Raw genomic sequence first — 24,653 nt, forward strand, 5'->3', positions numbered from 1 at the left:
CTGGGCCAGGCAGGACGCAGTGGCACCTCGTAGAGGACACCCTCCCCTTTCCTGGGGTATATGATTTGTCCTGTCCCAGAGCAGAGTTTGGGGTGGGCACCCCCAGTTACTTATTTTTTATGATTTTATGACATCATTATGTATTTATGATAATATCAGAAGCATGATTTTGATTGCATAAATGTATTGTTATTCTTGACAGGGAGAGTCCCCTGATCACAGTGATATATCATACAGAGTACCCCAACATATATTTTGGGGTTCAGAGACAGGTTAAGTTTGGTTTGAAGTTGCTGTAGTTGTCAACTCTTCTTTTTTAGTGTTTTGAACTTTCAATCAAATAAGGAACTGGGAACTAGGAACCAACTTCAGCATCGTATCAGTTAAATAGATTAAACAGTCGCGGGGCGGCGGCTGATGTTTTGGTGTATATCTCGGGAACCAGGCCACCTAGAAACTTAATTTTTGTTTAAATTGAAGCTGAGAGTCCAGAGATTAAGGGGTGCTAGCCAGAGAGACAGAGGGCCCCCCAAAAAACCAGAGACCCCACCCAAAATCCGGAGACTCCAGCCAAAAACCGGAGATCTAGTAACTCTAATGGGGCCAGATGCAAAAGTGGGCAGAGCAAGTTTCCTCTTTCTGCAGAAGGCTATGTTCCAGCCACACACATGTCAGTAGTTTCTAAACTCCTCACATATACTCCCTCTCTCCATCCAGGCAAGAAAGAGCATTAGCACAACCCAAGGACACATTCCAGACAGATGAAGGCACTCGCAGAGTGTTTGGAGCACAGCCAGTGAAGAGGATGGCCTGGAGAGGGGCGATGACTGGAGGGCCGCATTTGGTTCCCAAGCCTGAGGTTTCCACCTCTGCTTTAACTAGAGATGCCAAAGACTGAACAGTGTACATACAAAATATATATTCTACCAGTGATCTTTGGTTCTTACCCTACCTGTCTACAAAGCCCATTGTTGGCACTCTGGTAAGTAGGCTGAAGCAGCTGAACAGGATGAAATAGAGTTTCAGAATTTGAACTTCACTTCATTTGAGTGTAGGAAAGCTGTTCGCTTTCTACTTGGCAGAGAAACTTAGGAACCTCAAAGCTGCCTTATACCATGACAGACCAGTTCATCTGACCCAATACTCTGACTCTCCACTGTCTCAGGCAGAGGTCTTTTATATCACCTGCTACCTAATCCTTTTAGCTAGAGATGCTGGGAGTATGAATCTGGAATCTTCTGCCTGTAAGATGTGCTCTGCCACCTAGCTACGGTCCCTCTTGTAAGCAGAATATATTGCATGTCAAGCATGTAGGGTCTGAAGCACATTTGGAAATCCAGAAAACTTGCACACCTCAAAATACCCATTTCATCAAAGAAAAACTGGCAATGCTTAGAACCACCTCCACAAAATCAGGCAAAACATCTGCACAGAGCCCAAAACAATAAAACACAGCCCCCACAACAAAAATAAAGGACCTTGGTGGGCACCAAGGTGGGTGACTAAGAGTGCCATGATGCCCATGGGCACCTTGTTGCAGACTCCAAATGTCAAGAATGACTAAAAGCTGGGATACACTTTACACTCGATATTCTAAAATCAAAATGAATCAATGAATCAATGAGTTGCATTAAACAAAGTCAAACTGCTTCACTTCAAGCATTATCCAAAAGCTACTGTGATTTGTACCAACTACATCTGAATAAACAAGATCATGGATTTGTTATCAATATAACATTACACAATGGCATGTAGATAGAGGTATGCATCACTACCTCCATCCCAGAGTGCAGGACACAGAATAATGGACTCAAATTACAGGAAGCCAGATTTCGGCTGAACATAAGGAAAAACTTCCTAAATGTTAGAGAGGTACCACAATGGAACGAATTACCAAGGGAGGTGGTGGGCTCTCCAACACTGGAGACATTCAAGAGGCAGCTAGACAGCCACCTGTTGGGTATGCTTTAATTTGGATTCCTGTACTGAGCAGGGGGTTGGACTTGACGCCCTTATAGGCCCCTTTCAACTTTACTATTCTATGATTCTATGAAATCAACTGGTTTCACTGAGAATTTCCCAAGAGGCTGAAATACACAGCTATTTTTCATTGGAAATGGACCCCAATTCTGATGGCCCTCAGATCTGTGCTGAACAATACTAGTTTCAAGCACAAATACATGTTAAATATATCCATGAATCCATTTCCAGAGCCCTATAATAATAATAATAATAATAATAATAATAATTTTAAAATACAGTATTGCTTAGAGAAAGCATACTGTCGTATCCACTAAGTTCTTTAGTGTTACATAATTTTGAAAAAAAAAAGCAGTCAGATGATTCATTTACATTTTCTAGGCCTGGAGAAGGGCAGTTTCTTGTTTTATGTAAGCTTCTTTTTTTCTTTTCTTTTTTCGTCACATTAAAAGAAACAGCTTTATGGTTATTCACTAATTCAATATCAGCAAAAATGCTTGCAACTAGATAGACTGTCTTTGCAGTTAACAATTTACATTCTAGACCAGATAAATGGCTTTCCTACCTCAGTATTCCTAGCCTAGCACTGACAAGAGCTAATCAGATATTACAAGTAAGTTCACAAGTCAAACATGATAGTAATAAGCATCTACTATTGTTAATTCTCAGTACCTGGTAGTCATATGAACATGAACAGCAAAGCCATCCTGACTATTATGGCTAGTAGCTAGAGTCTCCCCCTCGCAAAATGTGCCCCACTTCTAGCCACTATTTCTTACCTTGAACGATCAAATAAACCTGTGAAGTCCTGGGATGATGCAGTGTCTGCACTGAGCATGTGTATGACCCCTCATCATAAACATCCACTTTCTGAATCCGGAGGCTGTATTCCAGAAGAGAAAGTTGCTGGAGCTCTACTCGGGGGTCCAGGGACCACTTGTCCTGTCCAGCAAAAATGATGCCAGAGCGATTTAACCAGGCCACCTTGGAACTTTTGTCTTCTATAAAACACCTGCATGGGATGAAAAAGACAGATTTTGGTATCCAAGAAGTCCCTCCTGTTTGGAGTCTGTAATACTCTCCATGCTTACAAACATTCCCCGGCACAGTCACATCCACACTAAAATCTACTACCATTGCTACTATAGTATATTTTAGTTTGCCAACTTATTTTTTTCAACCATGCTTGTATCAGGCCACGCAGCTATCCCTTGCAAGTAAGATTTCTATTTCACTGATAGGGACCTAGGCTGAAGACAAATTGTCAGTGGATGGTGTCTATCCCAGAGGATGTGAGATGAACCCAAGTTTCTCAACTCTTAGTTCAACTTGCTATCCATGCAGTATACTGTCTAAAATATTTGCATTGTTAATTAACTTGCTCAGTTATTTAAGTGTAAGTTTAAGCCAGGGATGAGAAACCTGTGCTAGACTCCTCCTTCCATCATCCCTGACCATAGGCCATCTTCTTGGAGCTGATGGGAGTTGGAGTCCAACAACATCTGGAGGGCCATCAGTTCCCCATCCCTGGTTTAAGCTAATTCATTTCACATCATACCAGCTTCTCTTCGACTACAGAGGAGCCTCTGTATGGCTCAAAAGGTTAAAATCTATTACTCTTTTTAAAAATACCTCTTTCATGTAATGGTGAAGACAGTCCCAAAAATGTGTTTTCTTTTCTCCCCTACTTTGAAGAGGGTTCAAGCACGCTTCTAAAGTTTTCTGCACTGTCTGTCTCCGGGCTACAAGCTTCTCTCTGCCATTGCCAATAGCTCAAACATACACTGAAAGGCTGTTTAGTTTTCATTCCATATGTACCCAAATGCTGGATGCAGCACAGACTCAAAATATCCCCAGACCCCTGCCAACTTGAGGAGTGAAAGGTCAGGATTGTGAACTGTATTTTCAGTTTGTCATAGGAATGCAGCTGTTACATTATGCATTTACTCTCCAGTCCCGGCTTCCTCCAGCTCCTTTTGGCATTAGAATTGTGTAATATCTACTTAACCCCCCTCCCCCTCCACACTAGGCAGTTTCTAATCTTTCCTGGAAGCTTGATGCTGCCTGCCTCCTAGCCAACATGAGATGGGTTTGCTGCCGAAACAGTGCAAGAATCCTGCTCCATTTTTACCAATCCCCATAGTGCTTGCTGAAATGTCCTTAGAAAATCAGGTGATACAGAGGTGAGAGGAGGGAGACTGAAGAAGTAGGGCTCACAGAAACACAGTATGGTTTCCACCTGGCATGTCCCTAGTTGCAGCTGTCAATAACAGTGGGGTGTCCGCTAGCAGGAGGATGGACTGACAGACCTCGCAGGCTACATTAGTCATTCAGTCCTTTTATACGAAAGCATAAAGAAGCTCTCACAAAGTCAGACCCAGCTGCATCTAAAGGATGAGGTTGACCCAAGAGGATATACCCACAATATCACAGGTTTTTTTCCTTCCAGATTAATTAATCTGGATTAACTGCTACTTGATGACTCCATCAAATTTGGACTGGATGTGCTGTCTGTCTTTCCAAACAAGATTATCATTTTGCTAATATTGCCTTGTGGTTTCAGGGAAGGGGCACCATGGCCAAGAGGGAAAATTAATCCTTTTGCAAAGCTTAGGGAGAAAAACGGTTCATTTTCATTTACAGAAGCATTCCAAATTGCCTAACACATTCTGACCATTGCGTTGAAGGAAAAGCATGTTGTGTATTCGAAACACATAATGCAATTTGGAGTGCTATATATTGTTGAGATTCCTCACTGCTTGTGATCTGAAGATTGGTGCTACCCTCCTTTAAAAAATATAATTCCTCAAGGAGACACTGGCCCAAGTCAGCAGCCAGAGGAAGAAGGGCTATTAGGATCTCCCTCCCGCACCTTTCTCTCCCAGCAAAAAACCCATCAACTGAAAGAGCATTTATTTGATGTTGACACTGTGCAGGGGCGTCACAACCGGGGTGCGAAGGGTGCGGACCACACCCGGGTGACACCCTGAGGGGGGTGACACCCAGAGCCGCCCCGCCCCACGCCATTGGCCGGCAAAGGAGCCGAGAAGCGCTCTGGGTCGGCGCAGCCAACTCCTCCTCTGAAGGTGGGCGAGACCGACAGCAGGCTCCCGCTCGCTGGCGGCGAAGCCTGGACGGGCCTTCCACCACCAGCCTGGAGCGAGTGGTGAGTGCATGCACGTGCGCATGTGCAACAACAGCCACCCTGTCCATGCCCTGGGAGGGCGCATGCCGGAGGTCCGCACCCCCCCCGCACTCCCGCTAGTGACGCCGCTGACACTGTGTTCCTTCCCTAACATAAATTTTAAATATTTGTGTAAGCCACTCAGAGCCTTTTGGGTGGAGTGAGATGGAAACTAAACACACAAAATAAAATGGCCTTCAGGGACGTTATGGAGGCCTTCAGGGACGTTATGGAGGCCTTCAGGGACGTTATAGCTGTATCCCACTCCAACGATGATAGCTCTCCTGCTATCATGGAGAACGATGGTCTCGGGGAAGGAGAGCATCCAGCTGAGGAAGAGGGAAACAATCCCTTAGAAGGGACCCATTCCTTGGGGGATGAGCAGCTATCCTCTCGTGCCGAGGATATATCTCCAGGGGGTGGAGGGATCCTTGTAGTGGGTGATTCGATCATTAGGAACATAGACAGTGGGGTGTGTGATAGGCGTGTAGACTGCAAGGTGTTTTGCCTGCCTGGTGCAAAGGTTGCGGATATCGCCCGTCGTTTAGATAGTTTGGTAGACAGTGCTGGGGAGGAGTCAGTGGTCGTGGTGCACGTTGGCACCAACGGCATGGGGAAATGCAGCCGTGAGGTCCTGGAAGCAAAATTTAGGTTGCTAGGTAGGATGCTGAAAGCCAGGACCTCCAAGGTGGCTTTCTCTGAAATGCTACCGGTTCCACGTGCAGGACCAGCCAGACAGGCCCAGCTTTGCAGTCTCAATGCATGGATGAGACGATGGTGTCGGGTGGAAGGGTTTGGATTTGTTAGGCACTGGGGAACATTTTGGGACAAGCCGGGCCTGTACAAAAGGGACGGGCTCCACTTGAACCAGAATGGAACCAGACTGCTGGCACTTAAAATTAAAAAGGTAGCAGAGCAGCTTTTAAACTGACTGAGGGGGGAAACCCGACAGGAGCTAAGGAAGGTCCGGTTCGGAATAAACCTCCCCCCTGGGATAAAAACCAAAGAAATGATGAAATTTTAAAAGGGGTAGGCCTAGAAGTAGGCATTGTGAGAGCAGGGGCACAGGATATAAATTCAGAAGAGCAAAATTACCACAGGCCAAACCACAAGTGCCAAAGACACTTGAAGAGAGACACTGCTTACAAGTGCCTGTACGCTAATGCTAGGAGCCTCCGAACCAAGATGGGAGAACTGGAGTGCTTGGTCTTAGAGGAGAGCATTGATATAGTGAACATAACGGAGACCAGGTGGAATGGAGAAAACCAGTGGGATACGGTTATCCCTGGATATAAACTATATCAGAAGGACAGGGCAGGACGTATTGGTGGCGGAGTCGCTCTATACGTGAAAGAAGGCATTGAATCCAGCAAGCTGGAAACCCCAAAAGAGGTGGACTTCTCCACAGAATCGTTGTGGATGGTGATACCATGCCCCAGGAGGGACTTAATACTGGGAACGATCTATCGTCCCTCTGATCAAAATGCTCAGGGAGACCTTGAGATGAGATATGAAATTGAGGAAGCATCCAAACTAGGAAATGTGGTAGTAATCGGTGACTTCAACTACCCAGACATAGACTGGCGGCATATGTGTTCCAGTCATGACAAAGAAGCAAAGTTTCTAGATATTCTAAATGACTATCCCCTAGATCAGTTGGTCATGGAACCGACCAGAGGGATGGCAACCCTGGACTTAATCCTCAGTGGGGACCGGGACCTGGTGCGAGATGTAAGTGTTGTTGAACCGATTGGGAGGAGTGACCACAGTGCTATTAAATTAAACATACATGTAAATGACCAATTGCCAAGAAAATCCAACACGGTCACATTTGACTTCGAAAGAGGAAACTTCACAAAAATGAGGGGATTGGTAAAAAGAAAGCTGAAAAACAAAGTCCAGAGGGTCACATCACTCGAAAATGCTTGGAAGTTGTTTAAAAACACTATATTAGAAGCTCAACTGGAGTGCATACCGCAGATCAGAAAAGGTACCGCCAGGGCCAAGAAGATGCCAGCATGGTTAACGAGCAAAGTCAAGGAAGCTCTTAGAGGCAAAAAGTCTTCCTTCAGAAAATGGAAGTCTTGTCCGAATGAAGAAAATAAAAAAGAACACAAACTCTGGCAAAAGAAATGCAAGAAGACAATAAGGGATGCTAAAAAAGAATTTGAGGAGCACATTGCTAAGAACATAAAAACCAACAACAAAAAATTCTATAAATACATTCAAAGCAGGAGACCATCTAGGGAGGCGATTGGACCCTTGGATGATAAGGGAGTCAAAGGTGTACTAAAGAACGATAAGGAGATTGCAGAGAAGCTAAATGAATTCTTTGCATCTGTCTTCACAGTGGAAGATATAGGGCAGATCCCTGAACCCGAACTAACATTTGCAGGAAGGGATTCTGAGGAACTGAGACAAATAGTAGTAACGAGAGAGGAAGTTCTAGGCTTAATGGACAATATAAAAACTGAGAAGTCACCGGGCCCGGATGGCATCCACCCGAGAGTTCTCAAAGAACTCAGATGTGAAATTGCTGATCTGCTAACTAAACTATGTAACTTGTCCCTTGGGTCCTCCTCCGTGCCTGAGGACTGGAAAGTGGCAAATGTAACGCCAATATTCAAAAAGGGATCCAGAGTGGATCCCGGAAATTACAGGCCAGTTAGCTTAACTTCTGTCCCTGGAAAACTGGTAGAAAGTATAATAATAATAATAATAATAACTTTAATTCTTGTGTCGCCTATCTGGCCGAAACCACTCTAGGCGACGTACAACATTAAAGTTCAAATACAATATAAATACATAATAAAATACAGTGCATTATTAAAGCTAGATTAACTAAGCACATAGAAGAACAAGCCTTGCTGAAGCAGAGCCAGCATGGCTTCTGCAAGGGAAAGTCCTGTCTCAGTAACCTATTACAATTCTTTGAGAGTGTCAACAAGCATATAGATAGAGGTGATCCAGTGGACATAGTGTACTTAGACTTTCAAAAAGCTTTTGACAAGGTACCTCACCAAAGACTTCTGAGGAAGCTTAGCAGTCATGGAATAAGAGGAGAGGTCCTCTTGTGGATAAGGAATTGGTTGAGAAGCAGAAAGCAGAGAGTAGGAATAAACGGACAGTTCTCCCAATGGAGGGCTGTAGAAAGTGGAGTCCCTCAAGGATCGGTATTGGGACCTGTACTTTTCAACTTGTTCATTAATGACCTAGAATTAGGAGTGAGCAGTGAAGTGGCCAAGTTTGCTGACGACACTAAATTGTTCAGGGTTGTTAAAACAAAAAGGGATTGCGAAGAGCTCCGAAAAGACCTCTCCAAACTGAGTGAATGGGCGGAAAAATGGCAAATGCAATTCAATATAAACAAGTGTAAAATTATGCATATTGGAGCAAAAAATCTTAATTTCACATATACGCTCATGGGGTCTGAACTGGCGGTGACTGACCAGGAGAGAGACCTCGGAGTTGTAGTGGACAGCACGATGAAAATGTCGACCCAGTGTGCGGCAGCTGTGAAAAAGGCAAATTCCATGCTAGCGATAATTAGGAAAGGTATTGAAAAATAAAACAGCCGATATCATAATGCCATTGTATAAATCTATGGTGCGGCCGCATTTGGAATACTGTGTACAGTTCTGGTCGCCTCATCTCAAAAAGGATATTATAGAGTTGGAAAAGGTTCAGAAGAGGGCAAGCAGAATGATCAAGGGGATGGAGCGACTCCCTTACGAGGAAAGGTTGCAGCATTTGGGGCTTTTTAGTTTAGAGAAAAGGCGGGTCAGAGGAGACATGATAGAAGTGTATAAAATTATGCATGGCATTGAGAAAGTGGATAGAGAAAAGTTCTTATTAGATCTTCACTGGCTACCAGTTGTCTACCGGGCCCAATTCAAGGTGTTGGTGTTGACCTTTAAAACCCTATACGGTTTCGGCCCAGTATATCTGAAGGAACGCCTCCAGAATCACCGATTGTGCCGCCTGACGAGATCAGCCTCGCAAGACCTTCTCTCGGTCCCACCGGTGAGAACAGCTAGGCTGGTACGGCCCAGAGAGAGGGCATTCTCTGTTGTGGCCCCCACCCTCTGGAACTCTCTCCCTTTCGATCTCAGACATGCTCCCTCCCTGTCCAGCTATCGCCGAGCCTTGAAGACCTGGCTGTTCAGGCAGGCCTACAAGATTGGGACAGATTAACTTACGTTACAATTGATTTAATGAATGGTTTTTTAGCTTAAAATTTGATTATGTTGATCTATATGTATTGTTTTTATTCTTGTTGTTCGTCGCCTAGAGTGTCCCTAACCCGGACAGATAGGCGGCTGAAAAATAATAATAATAATAATAATAATAATAATAATAATAATAATAATTATTATTATTATTATTATTATCCTCCCTCTCTCATAATACTAGAACTCGTGGGCATTCAAAGAAGCTGAATGTTGGAAGATTCAGGACAGAGAAAAGGAAGTACTTCTTTACTCAGCGCATAGTTAAACTATGGAATTTGCTCCCACAAGATGCAGTAATGGCCACCAGCTGGATGGCTTTAAAAGAAGATTAGACAAATTCATGGAGGACAGGGCTATCAATGGCTACTAGCCATGATGGCTGTGCTGTGCCACCCTAGTCAGAGGCAGCATGCTTCTGAAAACCAGTTGCTGGAAGCCTCAGGAAGGGAGAGTGTTCTTGCACTCGGGTCCTGCTTGCGGGCTTCCCCCAGGCACCTGATTGGCCACTGTGAGAACAGGATGCTGGACTAGATGGGCCACTGGCCTGATCCAGCAGGCTCTTCTTATGTTCTTATGTTCTTAATGAAACAATCAAATATTACAATGAAACAATGTTTTTCAGCCTTAATTATTATTACGATGGCTGCCGCTGTAGCTCTTTTGCCTTCTGAAGATTCATTTGGCACCAGCTATAACACACAGTATGTAAACACTGGGCAGAAGCAATGTGGACACTATCCAGAGGGCTTGCAATCAATATTAGAAGCCAGGGAAGGCTGAGAAGCCAGAAGTGTATTGCACTGGTGTGAAAACTCTCAGTACAATTTGAATAAAGCAAGTGATGAGTAGTTCTAGACATTATAGAACAGTACTCTAGAGCAGTGATATGCGAGCTTCTCTGGTCCTGATTCAGAGTGGGCCCAACTAAATCACCTAATCTGGCTGAATTAAGTCGTCACTAGCATATCTAGATTTGATGGTTCTCAGAAAATGAGTGCTGGTATTCCTCTCTTTGGACCATCTCAGAAAGCCATCACTGAGACAACCCCACCTACACAGTACTCTTAAAATGAAGAGAAGAGACTATACTTTCTGTATGCCTCCAGTCCCATGAATGGTTCCTTCCTTGCCAGTATCCTCAGATTGCTAGGACTCCTCTCTGGAAACTCTCTCAGCTCTGAACATCTGCTTTCACTACCATGCTAATTCCAGATGCACCAGGAAACATATCAGTATCATCAGAGTAAATGTCCCAGGATCAGAGTACTGCCACTTTTAACTGAGGACTTCTTTTCTATGAAGGCAGAGACTAATACACAACTTGCTAACGCAGGAAAATTTTAGCCTTCAGTAGGCTTTTGACTTGTGATAGAGCAGCATTTTAAGTTCCCTGTTTTCTCTCTTACATTCTGTTGGTTAGCCCTAGTGTTGTCTATAGGTCCCATGGTGCCCTTACTCAGTTTCTGGACAGTGTATTCACTTCTTGTCTGCCAGCCCACCAAGCTCTGCAGTCCCAATCCAACTATTATACATTTTTGTGTTCATGCTGCTGGGCAAGTAAGCTTGGTCCTGATTTCAGTTGTCACCCAGTACTTCAGCTCCTGTATGAGGTCTTTGGCAGGAATAGTAGCTGTGGCTGAGAGCCAGAGGTTAGAGTGTCGAAGTTGGACCTGGAGACCAGGGATTGAATCCCCACTCAGCCATGATGTTCACTAGGTTACCTTGGGCCAGCCACTGCTAACCTACCTCACACGTTTTTTGAGAAGAAAAACTGGGAAGGGGAGAACCATGTATACCACTTTGAGTTCCTTAGAGGAAAGGTGGGATATAAATATAAGAAATAAATAAATATGGCTGCTCAGCTCAGACTTCAAGGCCTGAATGTTCTCAAACGCATGCAGAGGAGCATCCATTGTCACTAAGAACCACAAAACTTATATATGTGCATTTATTTCAGCATTTATGCCCTGCCTTTTGATGTTAAACTAAATTCATGGCAACTGGTTCCTAATGTTTTCTGGATCAATGGATACTCTTGGGTGGCTTGGAACAGAACCCTTCAGTTTGTCTCTCGGAACTATCCACATATGGAGATTGAGCACCATCACTAGCCTAGAGCGCCAGTAATGGGATGACTATTTCTTGTGCCTTTCATGAGGTAAGCAAAATATGTAGGTCAGACTAAAAGTCTGGTCAATTTTGCAAGGGTTCTGTGAGACATGTACAAAAGAGCATGCCCTCCAGTGATCACATTCTCAGTTGATGCATTTGTTTTTCATGGCTATTTTGTCCATGGAGGAGCTAACCTGACTCCGTAGCCCTTTTTCTGACCAAGGACCTATTGTTTATAAGTAGGAGGAAGGGCCATAGCTGAAAGGCAGAGCATCTGCTTTGCTTGCAGAAGGCTCCAGATTCAATCCCCTGCATCTCTAGGTAGGGCTAATACCTGCTGACTGAAACCCTGGAAAGCTGCTGCCAGTCAGTGTAATCAATACTGAGTGAGATGGACCAATGGGCTGACCAAGTATAAGACAACTTCCTGTGTTCTGTGACGGTTACTATTCTGTCCCTGTTTTCTAAAATGTAGCTCATTCTACCAGATAGACATTAATGTCAAGGAATATAACATCTATTTCATTAATTGTTTTTTGCCCTGTGCCTTGTGATGCGTTTCATAAGCTACTCTGAAGACTAGCTTTCAATATTTTTAATGATGAACAGAATAAGAAGCGACATTTCACTTGCTCCATATTTCTTGTTCTGTGTAACTAAATAAAAGCCTCTAGTCTCCAGAGCTGTTATTCTCTCACTTTTTGTCAGCTCTATTCACACAAGTGTATTTTGAGTGAGAAAGAATGAAGATTGGAGCCTAAAGATAAGAAAACTATTTGGCAATAGGGTTTCAAATGGTTTCTTGGGGAAAAAGTCAGACATCTACAGAGCTCTTCAAACTGAATGCAGGTCTGATCCATATGATGAGATCACAGATCACCACTTTGCTAAAACATTCACAGCCATCTTGTGCTGTTGTTCCCACTGGCAAACAAGTCTTATTTGCTTTCTTCAGGTACACTGGGATTATTTCTGGCCACTAGTCCTGACAGGTTGTAAAAAGATACTTGGAAGAAACATTTACACAACAATCCTGCAAGGTATATTAGGCTGAGAGACAGCGACTAGTCCAAGTAAGCTTCAGAACTTTGAACTCTGGTTTATATTTAGTACTATCACACTGACTATCCATGCTACTGACCAAGACAGAAGCATGTCCATTTAGCCTTAGCTAGAGCTCCGATCCAGAGAATCTCCATGAAAAAACAGTCCCAGTCCATGCACAGAGATTCCTCAGACTTCCCTTGTGCATACAATTGTGGTTGAGGGGGTACAGAAGGATGGCTTCAGTGAATTTCTCCAAAGCTTATATAAATTTCAGTGGGCTATTGCTTGAATTCTTCTTGAAACCTAAGTGAAGTAGGTTTGCTTTAAACTGAGGTGGGGGTGTCAATAGTCAGATGTGAATATGTCAAGTATATAAACAATTGTTTGTAGCACTTGCCTTACGATCTCACTTTAATAATGATTTCTGTCATAGTGCTTAAACAGAAAGTAATAAGTGTTAATTCAATACTAATAGAATATTAACAGGCAAGTTAGGTGATGTTGAGATAGCCACTGCATAGCACCTATCAGATATTAAGCAACAATAAATGTTTGCTAATAATCAATGGACATAATAATAATTACATCTGAACATGTCCCAGTATACACATCATAGAACTGTAACAGTCAGCCTAACTGAAAGTTATTGGGGAAGATATCCATCCTCTATCTGAGCACCTTTACATGAATCTTTATCAAGGTATCTTCTTTTTCTAGACAATTCATGAGGGACTTCAGGTACTCAGACCAAAAATATCCTTCAATTCTATAATGAGGGATATAATCATTTACTGATGAGGGTCACATTAGTGCCAACAGCAAGGCGATCTTTTGGTTATGAGCATGAACCCCAGGGTCAACCCCTGGCATCTCTAGCGAAAATGATCAGGTTGCAGGTGGTGTGAAAGACTTCTGTTTGAGACCAGAGGAGGTGCTGTCAGTCAGAGTACACAACACTAGGCTAAATGGGCAAACAGTCTGACAACGAACAGCAGGCACAATTGTTTCAATATATGAAAAGAAACAAAAACAAATATTTCTGTGCTCATATTTCAGAACACCATACAACAAATTTATCAACTAACCAGAGAATATATTGTATTTTCACAGTGAGAGATCATCAATTTATGCAGCTTTATGGTAATCTAAGAATTACTTTCAAAACATCACTATTTCTAGAACGTCTGCATTCAATACATGATAGCAAAATTGTGGAAGCTAGCTCAGTTAAGATAGTACTACACCAGCTTAGGAGGTACTGTTGTCAGAAATGTTTAAGATTTAGGTAAAAATTAAAGACACAGTAGAATGTGATTCTCATGCTGGAATCTAATATATAGATACAGCTGGAAGGTATACCTCAATAATTCACGCGCACACACAGCAAAAATAAAGTAGGAATGGGTAATGCATTTAAAAATAATTTGAACAGAGTGCAGTGCATTGTTCTCTTACAAACATAAGCTGCCTTCTTCTAAAAGCACTGCAACCTGCTAAGCCTCCACACAAAGCCTGCCTTCCCTTAAGGATCACACCACTACAAGTGCTGAGGAGCCAGCTGTAATCTTGCCATTTCACATGTATTTGCAGGATTCAGCTAACAACTTCCCTTGCCACCCATCCTAGCCCCCTGCCACCTCCAGAGCCAGCAGCAAAATGGCAGAAAGGGAAATAAACGGGATCAAATGCTGCTTGTTCAATACAAAACAACACTGACTCCTGGTAGTGAGTGTAAACAAGCCAGGAAAATTCTCTAATGTGTTGTAAAGTGGGAACTTGGAAAGCAAATGCTGTTGTTAGACACAATGCAGAAAGGAACAGGGAAGGGGAACAAGTAAGACACAATATCACAGCAAACCAAAGAAAGATGGTTTTTATTAGAACGTAAGGGCAGCCCTGCTGGATCTGTCCAAATGCCCCTCTAGTCCAGCATCCTGTTCTCACAGTGGCCAATCACATGTCTATCAAAAGCCTGCCAGCATGACCTGAGCACAATAGAGCTTTACTCACCTGTGTTCCCCCAGCAACTGGTTCTCGGAGGCATACTGTTTCTGACAGTGAAGGCAAAGTATAGCTATCATAGCTAGTAGTCATTGATAGCCTTATCCTTCATGAATTTGTCTAATCCTCTTTTAATGCCATCTAAGCTGGGGGCATTGCGTCTTGCGGGAGCAAATTCCATAGAACTACGTGTAGTGTGAAGAAATGTTGCAATGTGCTGTGAGGCTGGTCAGGCACAAGTAAAACATCAAAACTGCGCCTACTGTGTAGTGGTGAGGGCAGCGAAGAAGACCTACTTATCTGCCTCCGTTGCATCCTCATGTGGCTGTCCAGTGGAGCTTTTTCATATTGTCAGGGGTCTGTTAACATCAACTCCAGGAAATGGAGGTTTAGACCCTTCGGAAACCCACTGTGAATTGTTTGCAAGGCATTTCAAGGGTATAGTTCAGCCTTTCCCAACTAGTGGGCCACCAGATGTTGTTGGACCACAACTCCCATCAGCCTCAGCCAGCATTGCCAATGGTCAGGAAAGATGGGAATTGTGGTCCAACAACATCTGGTGGCCCACTAGTTGGGAAACGCTGGTATAGTTGCTTGCCACCATGGCAATCTTGATGCCCCCGTGACATGTCCAGTGCAACGTCTGCTGCAACTTCTTGGGATCATTTTTAGTTGATGTGGCCTGATGACATGGATAAGGTTCTTGCGATGATGCGGCCAGCAATGTGTCCTCTTGATTCATGCCCTTCTTGGCTTATTAAAGCTTGCCAAGGAGGTATGACTGAGTGGATCCAGGGTGTGGTCAATGTATCTTTGTGAGAGAGAGTGATACCAGCCATCCTGAAAGAGGCAGTGATCCGACTGCTCCTGAAAAAGTGCACCCTGGACCCATAGATTTGTGACAACTGTAGCCTGGTTGCAAATACTCCCTTTTTAGGAAAGGTAATCAAGAGGGTTGTGGCATAGCAATTGCAAGTACTCTTTGATGAAACAGATTATCTTGACCCATTCCAATCTGGGTTCAGGCCTGGCCTTGGTTGCCCTGATGGATGATCTGTATTGGGAGAAGGACATGGGGAGTGCAACCCTGTTATTCTCACTTGATCTTTTAGCAGCTTTTGATACCATTGACTATGGTATCCTTCTGAGCCGACTTGGTGAGATGGGTATCAGAGGCACTGCTTTAGTGGAGTGGGGGTGCTCCTGGATCCATCTTTATCGCTAGAGGCCCAGGTGACCTCAGTGGCTAGGAATGCCTTTTTACCAGCTTTGCTGGTAAGACAGCTGTGGCCATTTCTAGACCAGGTTCCTTCTCAATGGTTATCAATGGTTACTTCTCAAACTGGGGGAAAGTAATGACCAGGGTACCGCAGGACTTGGTCCTGGGCCCTGTGCTCTTCAACATTTTTATTAATGACTGGAATGAGGAGTTGCAGGGAATGCTTATCAAATTTGCAGATGATACAAAATTGAGAGGAATATCTAATACCTTGGAAGACAGAAACAAAATTCAAAGTGATCTTGATAGGCTGGAGCATTGGGCTGAAAACAACAGAATGAAACGTAACAGAGATAAGTGCAAAGTTCTGCACCTAGGAAGTGCAAATGCTATTTTAGGCTGCATTAACAGAATTCTAGTTTCCAAATCGCGTGAAGTATTGGTCCCTTCTATTCGGCACTGGTTAGGCCTCAACTTGAGTACTGTGTCCAGTTCTGGACACCACACTTTAAGAAGAATGCAGACAAACTGGAACGGGTGCAGAGGAGGGCAATGAGCATTATCAGGGGACTGGAAACTTAGCCCTATGAGGAGAGATTTAAAGAACTGGGCATGTTTAGCTTTGAGAAGAGAAGACAGAGCGAGATATGATAGCACTTTTCAAGTACTTGAAAGGTTGCCACACAGAGGAGGGCCAGGATCTCTTCTCTATCATCCCAGAGTGCAGGACACAGAATAATGAGCTCAAGTTATAGGAAGGCAGATTACAACTGAACATCAGGGAAAACTTCCTAACTGTTGGAGCGGTACGACAATGGAACCAATTACCTAGGGAAATGGAGGTGGACACTGGAGGCATTCAAGAGGCCGCTGGACAGCCACCTGTTGGGTATGCTTTAAGTTGGATTCCTGTATTGAGCAGGGGATTGGACTTGATGGCCTTATAGGCCCCCTCCATCTCTATGATTTTATGATTCTAGGATAGCCTGACCACTGTTGTCCATGCACTGGTAATCTCTGGGCTGGATTACTGTAATGTGCTCTATGTGGGGCTGCACTTGATGTTGGTCCAGAAGCTGCAGCTGGTGCAAAATGTGGTGGTGCAACTGCTCACCAGGGCAGGGTATGGCCAACAATGGCCCATTGCTGAAAGAATTGCACTGGCTACCCATTAGCTACCAGGCCAAGTTCAAGGTTCTAGTTTTGGTGTACAAAGCCCTACACACCTTAGGACCAGGATACCTGAAAGATAGTCTTACCCCTTATATACCCAGTTAATCACTGTGCTCTGCAGGTGATGGCCTCCTGCAGATACCATCTTATCAGGAGGTCCATTCTTCACAACATAGGAAGTGGACCTTTAGTGTTGTGGCACCGACACTTTGGAATCCCCTCCCCTTAAATATTAGACAGACACCATTTCTGTTATCTTTTTGGCACCTGTTGAAGACCTTCCTCTTTCAACAAGCCTTCTAAGCAGAGACCTTATCCCAGTCTGCATCTGTGCTGGAATTATTATTGATGTTGTTGTTGTTGTTGCTGTTAAATTTATATCCCACCCTTCATCCCAAAGGGAGCCCAGGGTGGCAAACAGACGATAAAGCACTAAAAACATCTTAAAAATAAAGCACCATAAAAGCATCTTTATAAATCAAAACACCTTTAAAACATCTTAAAAAATAATTCCAATACAAATTCCAATTGCTTTTAAGATGTTTTGAAAGTTCTTTTTAAAGATTTTTAAGATGTTTCATTTATTTGTTTGTTTGTTTATTAGATTTATTTCCTGCCCTTCCTCTCAGTAGGATCCCATTGTTTTAATATGTTTTTAAAGACGTTTTGTTTTAATATGTTTTAAAGTCTTTTGTTTTTAAGATGTTTTAGTGTGATTTTAGTGTTTCTGTTTGCTGCCCTGGGCTCATTCTGGGAGGAAGGGCAGAATATTAAATAAATAAGTAAATATCCACTAAGCTATCCAAGCTCTTATCAAAATAGTCACTATGAGAACACTGTATCCATACAACATTATGATTTTATAGTAGTTTAAAAACTGTTTAATGATACCACTTTTCCTAGGTAAGTTATCAAAATGAGATCATTCAGCCCTCCATTTCCATAAAAAAATACTATACTGTTTCATGGCTTGGTTTTCAGTGCTAGCTATATAGCTTCTTGGGTTCTATCATTTCTGTTGAGATGATGGCTTATTATGATTATGCCTAACAATGTGATTCTCTAGCAAAGAGTTCACATGGTTGCTGCAGCCTTTCCCCCAGATACTTCAGTTAGAAGATTTAGCCATAATCAGAGTATAGTTTACTTAAGATCAGCCTGCTGGATCAGGCCAAGGCTTATCTAGTCCAGCATCCTCTTCTGGACTATGGACTATGAAACGTGTTTCATAACAAAATATTTATTCACACTGTCCAATGTCCTAAGGTGGTTAGTGATTGCTCACATTTATATAAAAAAATGATTTGATGAAGTATATTTGCTGGACAGAAACGTTCTCTCCTGAGAACAGAGCATCCATTATAGCCCACGACACAAGACTGCCCTGAGAATCCTACCTTGCCATTGCTGGTTCTCTCTGCAAAGAAAACCTGAGATCTAAAACAGCACCTGCACATGGCAGTAGAATAAAATGGATTGTTACATTTCTGCACTTGTTTATGGGTGCTTGTTTGAATCTTGCAGAATCAGAAACATTTCAGGAATACAGCCTGGGAAGGACCTGTTACAGGCATACCATCCCTGACAGATATTAAACTTCCCCAGGAGTTTCTTGAACTATGTGCCTCCTTGAGTAAAGCAAATAACTGCAACAAGTGTGGTCAAATACTACTGAGACTAAAAACAACAAAGTGCTTGTCAGGCTGTGTTCATACACAGAGGCAAGCAGACACAGAGACGTCTTGGAAGAAGGATTCTAGCAAAGCTTCAGAAGAAGAAAAGATTATACCATTGCTAGAGGACTTGGAACACAAAAGGAAGAGATGTGTTGGGGAAGCAAGGGCAGACAAAAACAACAATAAAAAGATACCCATCTTTTATGAAAAAACATTCCTCTCTCTGTTCAGTGTAGTGGTAATCAAGATCGGGGTAGGAAACCTGTGGCCCTCTGGCTGTTGTTGCACTATAACTCCCATCAGCCCCAGACAGCGTGGCAAATGCTCAGGGATGATGGGAGCTATAGTACAGGAACTTCTGAAAGGGGACAGATTCACCACCCCAGTCAAGATGAAGAATGAATAAATGTAACCCACCAGCCAAGCGAAGCAAAACAGCAATAGACATCCTGGTCCAATGTTACTATCTCTGTATAAGGGATTCGTTCAGGTATTGGTATGGGAGTGGGCAGGAAGGACACAGCAGAAGCAGCAGCAATGCACACCCTACTGCACCATTAGGCATGTGACAGATTATATTATCTCAAGTTTATTCCACCTTATGTTCCATGGAGCTCAAGGTTCTCCCATACAGACCCAGACCTGCTTAGTTTCTGCAAAGTTGCTGCATTATTTGACTCCTTTGTCACACCATGCCTAGGAGCTCAGGGCCTTCCAAACGAGATATCTGGATTAATTTTAGAATATCTGGAATCTGGATATAATTCCTAGGTTTTAATTACTTAAAATAACTAATCTGATTTTTCTGGATTAATGCCAGGTTGGATTGAAGGAGACTGACCATCCTTAACAAAATGTGCATAGGTGGGTACACGTGTGTGAAAATCACATGGTCTTTTTTTCAACCTATAGATATGTTTGGAAGCCACAGTGTACATTGGCCTCAAAGTACCATATACACGGCAAAATTGACCCTTGTGATTTTCACACACAGTGTAATTTTTTTTCCTCGTGTAGAAAAAAATGCCATGTGTGAAATTGTCTCTACTGTGACCGAGTAAAGAGAATATTGCAATTAAATGTAAGAATTCCGTGTTCAAAGTTCTTTGAGCAGCCATCAGCTCATTTGGGTAGTCTTGGCAAAATTGTTTTCTCCTGGATGCATTCACCATCATTAAAACCAGATTCATAATAAGAATTACATCAGCTTGGGTACCTCTTCGGTAGAAAGATGTGTTATAAATATTATAAACTGAGTTCCTGGAACCAGCAAAGATGTACTATGTTGTCTCTGGTCCTGTTTTACCTTATGGAGCATCTGGGCTGTACTATATTGCTAGAGGAATCCTCCTGTGAGTTGACTCATGCCTGTTGTTTTGCTTAATAATAATAATAATAATAATGTATATGGATATTATTTATGTATTTTGCTTTGTAAATTGATTTGATATGTTTTATTGTACCTTGTGTATTCTATTGTAAACTACTTTGAGATCTTTAGATAGTAAGAGGTCTATAAATGGAATAAATAAATAAATAAACCAACTTCATTCTATGTTTCCCCCCATAAAGAGTTTGCAAAGATAAATGAGATCATGACCATAGGATTCAGGCTGCAATCCTATGCCATTTACCTGGGAGTAAAACTTTTTGAATATATGAGACTTACATCCAAATAAGCTTGCACAGAACTGAGCTGCATGATGATTAGCAATTAAAACAAATTAATTCTGAAAACTAATTTTTTTTAAAAAAAATCTCAGTCACACTTATTTGTGTGAATGCCAGTGAATGATGATTTTGAAGGCCATTTAAGGCACTGCTGGGGGGCATAAGGGACAGAGAGAAAGAACCTGGGTTGGAACTCCTACATGCTTGCTAATGATCAAGCACATGAGGCAATGTGAAACATTATATGTTATATCAGAGAATTACAGCACCTGGAGCCCTTAAACCGAGATAAAATGCAAGATGACAATCAGGCAGATGGAGGAACACAGTAATAGATCACAGTGAATGAGGGGGATGCAAGTGATATCAAGGCTCCCCAATGCAGCTATTGAGGAATTAGCTAAAGTCAAAGATTAATAATGTAAAGCCAAATTCTGAAAGGAATTGGGAATTGGGGGGGGGGGATGAGGGCAAGACAGAGACACTGACCAGGTGAGAAAGCGACAGAGAAAGAAATAGCACAAATGCGACAGAGTGAGCGAGTGCGCTAAAGACAAGTTCAGAGCTTGCTGCCTGCCTCTCCCACACTCAAACGAAATTCTAACAAACACAGGGATGATCAATGAAAAAAAGACATCAGCAAAGCAAGGCACAGAATAAAACAATAATTCATCAGAGATGGAAAAAACCCTGGTCCATAACATTAACAGATCTGCTTCTCATGCAGCCAGTGTTACAACTACTTTCTCTTCATATGCAGTGTATTTCCCGTACAGAATAATATCTGTGTAAGAATAAACATACATGCAATATGCCATGATTAAGTCATGTGGTGTGCATATTGGCAACCATAAAGCCCAATGACTCTTGCCTATTTGCTAGAAATAAGTGTTCATGCTGCATTACATGCAAAATCATATGCAGTTTCCTCCATCGTGTTCAGATGTATACTGCTGAAACATCCTTACATATTTTCTTATATGGTATCCCTCTGCTCCTGTGCCTTATCCAGCAAGAATATGCAGCATGGATCCAACATCCAGTGATGGTGGAGAAAGTTGCTGTCAGCTCTGCACTGAGACAGCAGTGCCGGTGGGGGCTGGAAATTCCTGGGTAGTTATCAGGGCGGGAAAGTCCTTAGCTGGCAGTCTGGTCGTAAATCTGCCAGGCTAACGAGGATGAAGCATGATAAGGGCAAGGCTCATCCTAAGCTTACGTGCCAAGCCAGAAGTCCAGAAGCGAGGTCAGTAGAGATCCGGGTTCAATTGCCAAGGGGTCAGTCCAAGATAAGATTCAGGGAAACTAAAAACACATGAAGCCACGCCTGACGTTGTAGTCAGCAACAAGCTGAACCCAAGGTTTGATTTTTAAGGAGCAGGTTTGTCAGCAGGTGTGAGCCCTCAGCGTTTTGGCCTTAAGTGGACAGGCCTGCCCCTCTTCTGCCTGACCTTCTGCTGTCTACGTTCTGCAGGTGAGGGGGGAGTATCCTGTTCACTGTCTGCGTCTGGCTGAAGGGCTTCAGCTGTGTCTGGGGTGCTCTGCAGCTGAGGGGGAGAGGGAGCTGGGTTCTCAGGAGTTTCCTCCATTTCTCCTTCTGGGTCTGCTGCTGTTCCTCCTGAGTCATCCTCGTCTGATGAGTCCTCTGACGGGGCCATGACACTTGCATCCATTATACTGTTTATCATGCAGCTGCCAAAGGCCCAGGGGCCTTGCGGGATCAGAAAAGTTGGTGGTAAACCCATTTCTATGTGTTGGCAGGAGAACACATCTCACCACTAATTTTATGGTATAAATGCGGTGCCTTTATAATTTTCATCTGTTGCAGCTCTGCTGGTAGTGGCAAAGTTGAAAGGGATATTGTAGATGGCATAATGGTGAAAATAGAAGCAGTCACCATCATTCTTAGTGGTTGTATTGCTCTGGTGGTCAAAGCACAAGGAAACTTAAATAAAAGTCTACCACTGACAAATCCTCTGAGGAGCTTAATCAACCCCCTTTGCTTCCATATCTCATTCCCACTTGAAAGCTGAGAACAGCCTCTGAGGGAGAGACACACGCACACTCTCATTTCCATATCTAAGGCCAGCTCTGAAATACCATCAGCAAATGATGCTCTCAAAGGAAGAGACCAAGTGGCAAATTCGCCCTCAGCTGTTCTGCTTCTATTCATTTTAACAATGATGATCACCACACGTAACAAAAATATCCATAATACCTCAGTTCAGTTTAGGGTGCCTCATTTGCAGAAATGTACAGACAAAAATTGAGATAATTTGCTTTTCCTTCTCTGAATTAACAAAGGGCATAAACGAGGAAGCGTAAAGGAGCTGTAACAGAGTTGAGTCGAATGGAAAGTTTAAGTTTGTTAAGTATGTGTAGGTTTGGTTAAGCAAAAACTTGAACCTGTTTGAAGGGACTATGCTATCAAGTAAGAACTTAAGTAGGAAGTAGGACTTCTTAAGTCCTACTTCTTAAGTAAGAAGTAGGAGTTATATATATGGTCCCAGACTATGGTCTGAAGGCACATAAGGCTAGCTCCCTGCTGAAGTTAAGCAGGGTCAGGTCCGGTCAGTGCCTGGAAGAGAGACCGCCTGGGAACCATATGTAAGCCGCCTTGGGTTTCTATCATGAAAAGAAAGGCGGGGTATAAATGCAATAAATAAATAAATAGATAAATAAGTAGGCGTGTGCTCAAAGATCTAGATCTATGCTTAATAGGATGGGCTATGCCCACTCTACTATTAGGCAGAGTGAGATGGCCCCTTCAAGTGCCTGGTTTTGAGTATTATGAAAAAGCAGCAAAATGTTAGCTCTTTTATTATTATTGTATTTTTAGTGTGAGGGAGGGGGGAAGGTCATTGTGGGATTTTCTGTCTTAGGTGCCAAAATAACTTGAATACACCTAGATATTGTGTATCTTGACTTTGTGTGTGTGTGTGGAGGGGATAGGGTTGCCATTTGTTACTCTACTTCAGACAGCAAAATGCCTTACAGAGAACTCTAAAGTGAGAATGGGGAAGAGTGGAGTGGCAAATTCAGAGCATCACAAGCTCTGTCAGATCACACCAACCAGGACAATATGTGTTTTTCATTTTCACTACTCTAACTCCAGGCTGGAGTAGCTGAGGATTTTTGTAGCTTAAAATCCATCTAGTCCAGCCTCCTGTTATCACAGTGGCCAACCAGATGTCTGTGGGAGGCCTGTAAGCAGGATGGGAAATGATGATGATGATTATTTTAATTTATATCCAGCCCTTCATCCCTGAAGGAGCCCAGGGCACTCCCCATTTGGGTTGCCCAGCAACTAGTATTCAGAGACATACTGTCTCCAACAGTGGAGGTACAACATAGCCACCAGTGCCCCACCCCCTAAAACACCCTATTCAACAACAACAATAATAATAATATACCACCTTTCCTCCAAGGAGCTCAAAGTGGTGTATATATTTCCCCCCTGCTTTTTAGATAAAACAATTTTACATGTTTTTAAGATAAAACAAAAACACTATAAGAGGTCAGTTTGTGTATGATTGACCTCACAGATAGGAAGAGGAGGTGCTGAAGAATATCAGGAGGAGGATGAATAGCTAGAGCAGCTAGGAAGCTGGGCAGAAAGAGAAGCAAGCCGTGGCGGCGGAGCCAGCAACAGCGCCTCTCTTCCTGGGGTGGTTGTGGTGAGGCCATGGAGAACACCCAAAAGAGCTCACAGCATCTTCCCAGTAAAGTGGCAGTGACAGCGGTCTCTGGGCCTGGCAGCCATTTCCTCTCATCCAGGACCCATTTGTCTAGGACTAGCGCCTGGGTGGTGGCGGTGGTAGTGACAGCAGGGTGAGATGAGGAGTCAACCTGAGTGGTTGCGGTTGGGGGCTGGTCGGTGTCAATGACTGGAAAAGGCGGTGCATTGCGGCGAATGGAGTGTGACCGTGCATGCCACGCCCTGGATGGAGGAACTGAGACCAATCACCGCAGAAGCCCAGGGAGCAGACAGGTTTTGGACCCTGTTTTCCCTGATCACATTAGCCCTGTCGATGAGTTCTAAATCCCCATCACCTACCTGGTTTATCATGTTGGAAGTGGGGCAAGAGCAACTCCTGTTTTGTTCTTTTGTTTATGTTCCAGAGGGAAGATAGAGCTAGGGTCCTCCAGATGGATAGGCTTGTTTACCTTTACCTGTGATGCTCTGACTGACTTCCTTCTGTCATCAGACTGTTACATCTTTAGGGAAGCTTACCTGCCCCTCCTTCTTCTGCCCTTTCCACTTCCTTCTTCTCTGACTGTCCGGGAGAGAGGAGACATCCCTTTGTCTCTGCTCTCTCTCCTATCTATGGGGCTGACTCCCACACCTGGGTGTTACGCCT

The 24,653-nt window shown here is 43.3% G+C and overlaps 1 protein-coding gene across 2 annotated transcripts in view; it reads right to left on the reverse strand.

The window, feature by feature from the left end:
- LSAMP (limbic system associated membrane protein) overlaps nucleotides 1-24,653 on the reverse strand; it is a 731,629-nt gene that overhangs the window by 351,032 nt on the left and 355,944 nt on the right. For both annotated transcript variants that reach the window (XM_061628381.1, XM_061628382.1), the window contains exon 2: nucleotides 2,760-2,992. In XM_061628381.1, the coding sequence (XP_061484365.1) occupies nucleotides 2,760-2,992 (233 nt within the window). The remainder of the gene's footprint in view (nucleotides 1-2,759; nucleotides 2,993-24,653) is intronic.

This window comes from Rhineura floridana, chromosome 5 (assembly GCF_030035675.1).
Source record: "Rhineura floridana isolate rRhiFlo1 chromosome 5, rRhiFlo1.hap2, whole genome shotgun sequence".
Classification (NCBI taxonomy): Eukaryota; Metazoa; Chordata; class Lepidosauria; order Squamata; family Rhineuridae; genus Rhineura; species Rhineura floridana.